This window comes from Gracilinanus agilis, chromosome 2, assembly GCF_016433145.1.
Source record: "Gracilinanus agilis isolate LMUSP501 chromosome 2, AgileGrace, whole genome shotgun sequence".
In the NCBI taxonomy this organism is placed as follows: domain Eukaryota; kingdom Metazoa; phylum Chordata; class Mammalia; order Didelphimorphia; family Didelphidae; genus Gracilinanus; species Gracilinanus agilis.
Genome location: NC_058131.1, coordinates 43,798,337 through 43,808,864, shown reverse-complemented (window position 1 = coordinate 43,808,864; position 10,528 = coordinate 43,798,337). Strand labels below are relative to the sequence as shown.

At 37.1% G+C, this 10,528-nt stretch overlaps 1 protein-coding gene across 1 annotated transcript in view; it reads left to right on the top strand.

Annotated features, from left to right (window-relative positions):
- The window catches only part of TMEM231 (transmembrane protein 231), a 30,143-nt gene that overhangs the window by 10,312 nt on the left and 9,303 nt on the right, over positions 1-10,528 (top strand). Inside the window, exon 2 of the mRNA XM_044660480.1 lies at positions 2,281-2,450. Coding sequence (XP_044516415.1) covers positions 2,281-2,450 — 170 coding nt within the window. The remainder of the gene's footprint in view (positions 1-2,280; positions 2,451-10,528) is intronic.

Sequence of the window (10,528 nt, the reverse complement as noted above, 5' to 3'; positions counted from 1 at the left end):
GTTCTTCCAAACTACTCCCTCCCCCTCCGCCCCCCAGACCTAGACTGTCCAGACTACAGCACATGCATTGCTTTCCTCCCCCTACCTCATCCATGCAACCCTCTGTACCCCAGAATCAAAGGATTTTCACTGAGTTTCCAGAACCAGGCAGGTACCCCTATGCCTTGTCTTCCTATCCTGGCCACTCACAGACTTAGACCCTGTCCTCTAGCTCCCCTCCAGCCCCCCTCAACCACCCACCACCCCCAAATGGCAAACATACTCTACATTCTAAACTTTGGGATGAGATATCCCTTGAACAAAGTACAGGTTTTAGATGCCAAGGTCCATGAAGACAGGAATTCCATTCAGGTGCCTGGCACACAATAGATGCTTTATAAATATTTATTGGCTGGTGATAGATTTTATATACCATCCCATTTGACATATATATTTTGTCTCCCCAAATTAGGAACACACATACAGGATACCTCACCCCGCCCCATGCCTCCACCATTCCCCCAGGAATCTGACTTCTTTCCCTGACCATCTCCTCTACTTTCCATTTTCCAGAACTTTTTATACACATACATATATATGTGTATATATGCACATAAAAATGCAGAATGTGTCTCAATCAATAAACACATTAAGTGCTTATTATGTGACAGGTTCTGTGCTAAATTCTGGAGATACAAGGAATTATGAACTGACAAGCAAATGTATCTTTTTTTTTTACTTATTCCACATGTGTTATGTATATATGTATATATACACACCCACATGTGTTACATACAGATTGTGTATATATGCATACATTTGTTTATATTATATACAAAACATACATTATATACAGTGATATGTAATTATAAATATACATATAGAGAACAGATTTACTATATAATATATAATTGTAGATATGCTCATATATACATGTATAGAGCATATTTATAATTATATGTCACAATAAATATACTTATATACTGTATATAATGATATAAGATTTTTTTATAATACAATAATCATCCATAAAATAAACTAGAGAAGAAAATGACAAAATGACTAACCACTCTTGTTTTGTCAAGAAAACCTCAAATGGGGTCATGAAGAGTTGAACAAGACTGAAAAACAACTGAATAACAATATCATATGTATAGATATATATATAATGAGAGCATATTTACATTGAAAAAGAGAGAGCACATATTTATTCATGCAATCTGACATGTGTTGCACATCAGACTTAGTTGGGGTTTTTTTAGTTGTTTTTTAGTCATGTTCAATTTTATTATCTCATTGAGGATTTTCTTGGCTAAGATCCTGGAGAGGCTTATTATTTCATTTTCCAGCTCATTCAATAGATGAGGAAACTGAGGCAAACAAGGATAAGTGGCTTACCCAGGGTCACAGTAAGAAGTCCAAGATCAGATTTGAACTCCAGGCTTGGCCCTCTATCCACTATGCCACCTTGCTGTCCCAAGGTCCTTTATAGTCAACTAATAAAACATTTTTTAAGATCCCACTATTTGCTAGGTGTTCCCTCCATGCATGAACTCTTCCTTTCTATTCTTTGTCCCTCTGTTCTTGGGCTACCTGTCCTAATCTTGAATTCCCCATGAATTTGGAAACTGCTCTTTTCGTCTTCCAAGTTTGGTTCCCTAAGCTAGTACCAGTAACCTTACTGTTGGCTTTCCCTCACTGCCTACTTCTTCATCCAACCTGGTTAAGGGTTACTGATAGGCCAGAAACCCCTCAGTAGGCAGAAGGGTGTCTACACCAAGAATGTGAAGATGTCCCCCAATGGAATGGGTGGATGAGAACAGTTTGTTCCAACAACTATGAAGGCAGCTGAAGGAGGCTCTTTTGGAGCTCTTAGAGCTTGGTTAGACATGGAAGAAGATGCCAAGGTCATTAATGCATCCCAGGCCATTGCCACTCATTCTGACTTGTCTTGCCTCCGGATTTCAGTGACTCTGGAACTGTGAGAGTGAGACTGATGACTTTGTGCAGCTCTGCCTCCCTGAAATCCAATTCACACACAATTCAAGACATCACCCCCATAATGTCATTGGTCCTCTTCAAAGGCAGAAGTTCAAACAACTTTTCCCAGATCCTGTTTTCCATGGCATCTCTTCACATCTCCCTGGCACTTGTGCCTGCACTCATCTGCCATTTCAGCTTCTTTGGCCTCCATGCCTGCTTTTTTATGTTAAGCACTTTCTGGGCTCTGAGCTAAGTCCTTTGCTAGGACTTCATTCGCCATGGCTTGGATCTGACTTTCAGATTCTGTCTTTTTCCTAGGTTTTTGGCTGAAGCAGAGTAGCTATGAGGAGCAGCCAGCTGTCCATTTCAAACATGAGGTGCTGTTTGTGGCTTTGTTGGGCTCCACTCCTGGGAGATACCTATCCTGGAGCACATTTCCTACTTTTAACCAATTACAAGGGCAAAATCTTCGGATTCCACTGGTAACAGTAGGTGGCTTCTATATTCTTTCTAAAGCAGACTTTTTAATTGATTTTTTAGATGTCTTGTTCATTTTTCAATAAACAACCTCCCATGATACCTTCCCATTAAAAAATTAGTTAAGCTAAACCACTTAATATCATGATTGTCATGGGTAAAAAATATAATTTTTCCACTACTGTATTTTATAATTTCTTAACAGAAAGAAAAAGTATTTCAACTCTCCCCTCCTCCACAAGACCATTGTACTTGACCAGAATTCCTTTGCCATTTAGTGTTGACTTAATTTATGTGATGTATCAAGTATATTGTTTCTTTGATTTCACTTTTTCACTATATATGAATTCATACAAGTCTTTCCATATTTTTCCGAATTCCATTTGTCATTTCTGATGGACATAAGATGATGTTACAATTATTAGCTGCAGGGTTGAAAAGGTTCTCAGAGGTCATCCAGTCCAACACTCTCATTTCACAGATGAAGAAACTAGGACACAGAGAGGTTAAATATTTGCTAAAGGTCACAAAGTGAAGAAGTAGCAGAGCCAGGCTTTAAATTCAGGTTCTTGGATTCCAAATGGAGTGCTCTTTCCATTATACCACACTGCCTTCTTATGTTGTCTGCTACTCTGTTGAGGCTCTTCCACTCACTGGGTATGTGATCTCTTTCTAGTTTCTTGTTGTTACAAATTCTTGCTATAACATCTATGACTATTTTGGTACAAATTAGAAACATCGTTTCTGTCATTGACCTTCCTTGGTTATTTAAGCCCTGTGGTGGGATTTCTGGCTCAAAATTTAGTACATTTTATAGCACAATTCCAGATTATTTTCAAGGATAGTTGGATCAGTTCATAGCTCCACCAACAGTGAATTAATATTCCCATACCTCTACTAGCATTTGCTTTTTCCATTTTTTATCATTTTTGCCCAATTTGATGAACGGGGAAGTGATACATACCTGAGTTATTTTAATTTGCAGTTAGCAATTGCAAGTAAGACAAAAGAAACTAGACTTATTAACATGAAAAACAAGTCCAGATGTTTCTACCAAAAATTAATAGTGACAGTACATGAGTTAAGGAAGGTCACAGAGTTATAAGATTAACTCACCAAAATCATTTGCATTCTTTTTTGCTAGCAATAGAAGTCAAGGAACCCCATCTATCATAATTACAAATGGCACCAAATATTTGGGAATTAAACTACCTAGAAATATGCATGATATAAATGAAGACAGACAGCTATAAGATTATAATGATTGAAATAAAGACTGCTCTACATAATGAAAGGAATAGCCAATGTTTCCAAATGAATAGGGTAGTAAAAAAGACAATACACCTGAGCTTAACTTAAATACTTAATACAACATAAATCAGAATACCAATGTTTAAGTACAACTAGACAAAAAATAAAATGTGTATGGAAGAATAAAGAGGCAGGACTATTCTGGAGCATTTTTAAAATGCTTATAAATCTAATCTTATATTCCCAGGAAGACTCATGTTCTTCAGTTCAAATGCAGCCTCAGAGTCTGGGCAAGTTATTTAACCCTGTTTGCCTCAGTTTCCTCATCTGCAAAAGGAGCCGGCTAATCATTTCCAGTATCTTTTGCCAAGAAAACCTCAGATGGGGTCATGAAGTCAGGCATGACTGAAATAACTGAACAACATTACTTCCCCCAGACTTATTACAAAGCAATCGGCCATGGGCAAAAGCAGAGTGAGGCCTATGAAAAGGAAGAATGGTCCTAGATATCAAACTAGATGAATAAAAAAAAGTAAAGCTTTTACAGAGGGTAAAAACCCCCGGGGAAAAAATTAATGATTTAGTAAAGGATTAGGGGGAAATGGTTACTGGTTGGGCAGGAAATTAATTGAGGCTCACATCTCCCATCATATGCCAATGACTGACTTTGGTTAGACTCTGAGCTCCTAGAAAGCAAGGACTAATTGTTTTTCTTCATGGCCCCATTACTTAGAATTGGGACAAGCACAAAGTAGGCCTTTAAGAAATGCTTCCTAACTTGACTAGACTTCAATGTTTACAAAAATTAAAGAAAATGTAATAACATGTTTATCTTGGTGGTGGTGGAAAGATTTTTTTTATTAAATAGGAATGATTAGGGACAAAATAAATGTACTTGATTAAATTAAGGTTAAAGTTTTCTACAAAATAAAAAAGAAAATATCAACATGAAAAGGAAAATAAGATTTGTTGAAATACTGATAGCAAATATGACCAGGAAAAACCTCATATTCCCAACCTGGCCTAACCCAAAGAATAGTCAGAAATGGTTTGGGGTCAGCATGGAAGGAAGTCTCTAATGGATTGAGTGCACAGAAATTTTGTACTTGGCTTTGCACTGTTAAGTGACTTTGCTAAAGATGTGTGGCATTCTTATCAAATTGGCAGGTGACAAAGTCTCTTAACAAGCATTTACCAAGTGCCTACTGTGTACCGATAAGTGTGCTATGCCCTAGAACAGTGATGGGCAAACCTTTTAGAGACTGAGGGCCCAAACTGCAACCCTCACACCAATGTGAGCCACCCCCTTACCCCAGACAGGTGAGGGAGGAAGCGCTCCCATTGGGCTGCTGGGCAGAGGGGGTGGGTGATGGGAAAAATGTCCTCAGGTGCTTGGGGGGGTGGGGATGTTCTATCCAGTGTACCTCCTAGCTTTGAAATTACCTTGTATTTCTTTACCTATTACCTATTATTATTAGTTGAATGTAAGTTCCTTAAAGGTGGAAACTTCCTAGGACAGAGCCATGCATATAATAGTAGCTTAACAAAATTCTTAATGAGGCCAACTGAATCTCAGTTAAATTTTATCTTACTAGAATCAACCAAATTATTGATAAAAAAGCTAGCTACTAAAAATCTTAAACTGTACAAGGCCAATTAACATGCATCCCTATATATTCTGCTTGTGACCTTTTAGGTTGACATCAAACCATTAATGACTGCTCTTTGGATCTGACTATTCGATAGGTTTTGAATTCAGCTAAGTACCACCGTCTTGTTCACAGAGACAGTCTGATCTATATAGCATTTCTCTGATCTACCTATCTAATAACCCTGTTTGTTTTTTAAAGTTAATCTGGTATGACTGTCTCTGATAAAGCCAAGCTAAATGTGAATTTATTTATTTTTTATTAATATCTTTTGTTACATTACTTTCCTTGTTGTAAATATATCCATTTCCTCATGTAATAAACTATGTAGGAATGAATAAAAAATAAAGAGAAAAAAGAGGTATACATCAAAACTAGCTAACTCCTCCACTGAGTCACAGTCACATTTCTAGGAAGGGAAGGAGGTACATTTTTCTCAGTCTTTTTCCAGGGCCAAGTTGGATCATTATTATTATGTAGCATTTCATTTGGTTATTGGGTCTTATTGTTGCCCTTTCCATTTAGATAGATTGTTGCAGTCATTGTATAAAATGTTTTCCTCATTCTGCTTTATTCTTCATCAGTTCATGTCTTCCCACACTTCTTCGCTTCATATTCATTGTGTCTTCTAGTGCTGTAATATTCCATTCCATTGCATAAAATTTGTTTAGCCATTTATTAATTGATGGCTATACTTGATTTTCACTGCTTTGCTACCAGTAAAAGTCATGTTGCTTGTGTTTTGTGATCACTATGTCCTTTTATTGATATTCAATAACTATTCCTCTAATAAGATCAAGAATTTTGCCAGAAATAGAAATGAAGCTCTCAGGCTTATAGCTTGACGACTCAAATTCCAGTAATATTTGGCCTTCATTCTAGAGGAATCTCTCCCATTCTTAATGTTCTTTCAAAGACTACTGTTTCAATTAAATATTAGCCATTTTTGTTCCATTTATTCCAGTCTTAGGACTATTGTCCTTGGAAGTGAAAACAGAAGTTAAATGAAAGTTAACTCTTCTATCTTTTGTCAGTTCTCTCCATTCTTGCCCTGTTTTGATTATCCTCTTTCCCCAATATAGCCAGAAAAACCCAAATCTGGTTGTGAAGGATTTTATAATTCAAACAGAATTTTATATCCAATCTCGGAGGTAATAGGGAAGCACTGGAGTTTATTGAATTGGAGAGTGACATGACCAGACAATCCCCTTGGCAGGATCATTTTTGTGTGTGTGTGTGTCTTTGAACCCTCTCCAATAGAATTTATTATTTTTTTAATTTTAATTATTATTTTTTATTTTTTTAGAAAAATTTTCCATGGTTACGATTCATGTTCTTACTTTCCCCTTCACCTCCCCTTCAGTCCCCACCCCATAACTGACACACATTTCCACTGGTTTTAACATGTGTCATCTTTCAAGACCTATTTCCATATTATTGATAGGTGTATTGGTGTGGTCATTTCGAGTCTACACCTCAAATCATGTCCCCATCAACCCATGTGTTCAAGCAGTTGTTTTTCTTCTGTGTTTCCACTCCTGTAGTTTTTCCTTTGAATGTGGGTAGCGTTCTTTTTCATAAATCCCTCAGAATTGTCCTGGGTCATTGCATTGCTGCTAGTATAGAAGTCCATTACATTCGATTTTACCACAGTGTATCAGTCTCTGTGTACAATGTTCTCCTGGTTCTGCTCCTTTCACTCTGCATCAATTGCTGGAAGTCTTTCCAGTTCACATGGAATTCCTCCAGTTTATTATTCCTTTGAGCACAATAGCATTCCATCACTAGCATATACCACAATTTGTTCAGCCATTCCGCAATTGAAGGGCAGACCCTCGCTTTCCAGTTTTTTGGCAGGATCATTTTGACGCCAGAGTGGAGGTTGGATTAGAATGGGGAGACCAATCAATAAGCTATCATAGCAGTGCAGAAATGAGGTATGGAGGTCCTGTACCTATGTGGTTGGCAATGTCAGAGGAGAGGAAGGGCATATACTAGAAGGAGCAATGGCAAGACTTGACAACTTATGAAATATGGTGTGTGAGAGAGTGAGGATTCATGGATAACTCCTACTTGCAGGCCTGGGTGACTGGGAGAATGGTGGGTAGCACTCTCAACAGTAATAGGCCTTTCTATCTAGGAAGTCTATAGTTTACTCCATAATTATATGTGTTGCTTCTTTATCTTATTTTATGGATTCTTACCTAAATGTTATCTATTTGGATTTTCTCACAAGTAAATCTTATTAATATAGAATGTAGTAAACCTTCCCCCTCCATCCCCTACCTCTTTACTTATCCTATTGCTTATATATTTTTCCTAATATTTTTCTATTTTCTCAGTTACACATAAAAACAATTTTTGAGAATTGTTTTTTTTAAACCGCTAACTTCTGTGTATTGGCTTATAGGTGGAAGAGTGGTAAGAGTGGGCAATGGGGGGTCAAGTGACTTGCCCAGGGTCACACAGCTGGGAAGTGTCTGAGGCCGGATTTGAACCTAGGACCTCCCATCTCTAGGCCTGACTCTCAGGAGAATTGTTTTTTGATGTTTTAGAATTCAGATTTTCTCTGTCCCTCCCTGAGGCAATGAATAGTCTAATATAGATCAATTCTCAGAGATCAAGATCCAGAAATTGCATTCACCTTTTTTAACAATAGTATTGATTTCTTCATGTGAAAACTGCCTATTCATGTACCTTGACCATTTGTTAATTGGGGAATGGCTTGATTTCTTGTACTTTTGATTTAGTTCCTTATATATTTGGGAAATTAAACCTTTGTCAGAGTTTTGTTATAAAAATGTTTTCCCAGTTTCTTGCTTTCCTTTTGATTTTAGTTGCATTGGTTTTGTTCATACAAACCCTTTTAAATTTGATATAATCAAAGTCATTCATTTTACATTTTGTAATGTTCTCTGTCTCTTACATGGTCTTAAATTCCTTCCTTTACCACATATCTGACAGGCATACTATTCTATATTCACTTAACTCATTTATGATTTCACTTTTTATATTTAAGTCATTTATCCTTTTTTAAATTTATCTTGGTATAGGGTGTAAGATGTTGATCTAAACCTAATTTTTCCCATACTGTTTTCCAATTTTCCCAGCAGTTTTTGTCAAATAGTGAGATCTTTCCCCCAAAGCTTACATCTTTGAGTTTATTGAACACTTAAGTTGCTATGGACGTTAACTGCCAGGTGTTGATTACTTAATCTATTCTATAGATCCACCACTCAATTTTTAGCCAGTATCAGATTGTTATGATAATTACTGCTTTATAGTATAGTTTGAGATCTGGTACACTCAAGGCCTCCTTCATATTTTTTTCATTAATCCCTTTGATATTCTTGGACTTTTGTTCTTCCAGATAAACTTTGTTGTTATTTTTTTCTAGTTATATTAAATATTTTCTGGGTAGTTTGATTGGTATGGCACTGAAAAAGTAAATTAATTTTGATGTATTTGTCATTTTCACTATTGGCTCAGTCTATCCATGAGCAACTAATGTTGTTTAGATCTGACTTTATTTGTGTCAAAAGTGTTTGGTAATTCTGTTCATATAGTTGCTGGGTTTGTTTTGGTAGGTATGCCCCCTTGTATTTTATATTGTCTAGAGTTATTTTGAATGGAATTTCCTTTTCTATCACTTGCTATTGGATTTTGTTGGTAGTAAATAGAAATGCTGATGATTTATATGGATTTATTTTGTATCCTGTGATTTTGCAAAAGTTGTTCATTATTTCTCTTAGTATCCTAGTGTTTTTAAATAAGTAACCCTTGTAAGCCATATTTTAGTTTCATACCACCAAGTCTCAGTGATATTCTTTTTTTTTAATAACCCTTACCTTCCGTCTTGGAGTTTTGATGACCAATGCTTTATAGTATAGTTTAATATCTGGTACTGCTAGGCCACCTTCCTTCACGGTTTTTTTTAAATTATTATTTCCCTTGATATTCTTGATCTTTTGTTCTTCCAAATGGAACTTTGTTATAGTTTTTCAGGATCTAAGACCATCAACCTGGGACCCCTGCCTAGGGCAAATTCCCAGACAAACTCATTTAAAGCTGTAAAGCCTTTGTAAGGATGGGGGGTTGGGTAGAATGATTGGGGAGGAGGACCAGCTTTATTAAGTATATATTAATAACTTTTTTTTAAAACCCTTACCTTTCGACTCCAAGGCAGAAAGAGTGGTAAGGGTAGGCAATGAGGGTCAAATGACTTGCCCAGGGTCACACAACTGGGAAGTGTCTGAGGTCAGATTTGAACCTAGGACCTCCCATCTCTAGGCTTGGCTCTCAATCCACTGAGCTACCCAGCAGCACCCTTAATAACTCTTAATAACTTGAGAATAACATACTAATTTCTCACTCCCCACAGTAGGAAAGAACAATGGACAAAATTAGGAGTCATAGTTGGGATTCAAATTCTAGTCCCAACTCTATTTTAAACTATGACTTTAGTAAACTCATTCCACCTAACTCTTTCCCAGTTTCCTCTCCTGTAAAATGAGAAAATTGAACTAGTTTACTATTGTTATTGTTATTTTAAACTCTTACCTTCCCATCTTAGAATTAATACTGTGTATTAGTTGTAAGGCAGAAGAGTGGTAAGGACTAGGCAATCGGGGTCAGCTGACTTGCCCAGGGTCACACAGCTAGGAAGTGTCTGAGGTCTTATTTGAACCTAGGACCTCCTGTCTCTAGTCTTGGCTCTCAATTCACTGAGCTACTCAGCTGCTCCCTGAACTAGTTTATTATTAAGGTCTGTCAACTTGGAAAAACAGATCTACTAAAAAAGTCAGAAAAACCAAGACTTTAATCAGGACAGAGATAAGTCCAATACAATTGGCTGCTATCACAGAGCCAAGTGCCCAAAACTACTCAGTCAAAACCCTGGGGCTCTGGGGACAGTATACTCTGGAGGACCAATGAGCTAGAAGATTCTCCAAAGAATACTAGAACTGAGCGATCTTTTATACCCTTTGGAGAACTCTACACATCAAACCTACACTGACAGGTTGTAAGCAAGCTTGGGAAAGAGACTGTAGCCAGAGGTTGGGGTATAAGGGAGTGATCTACTACTATGGATACAAAAGGATGTTTCCTGCACAGGTATTAGTCATCTTGATACAATGGGGGAAAACTTCTAGGACAAAAGGGTACTTAACATTTGATTGGGTCTGCTA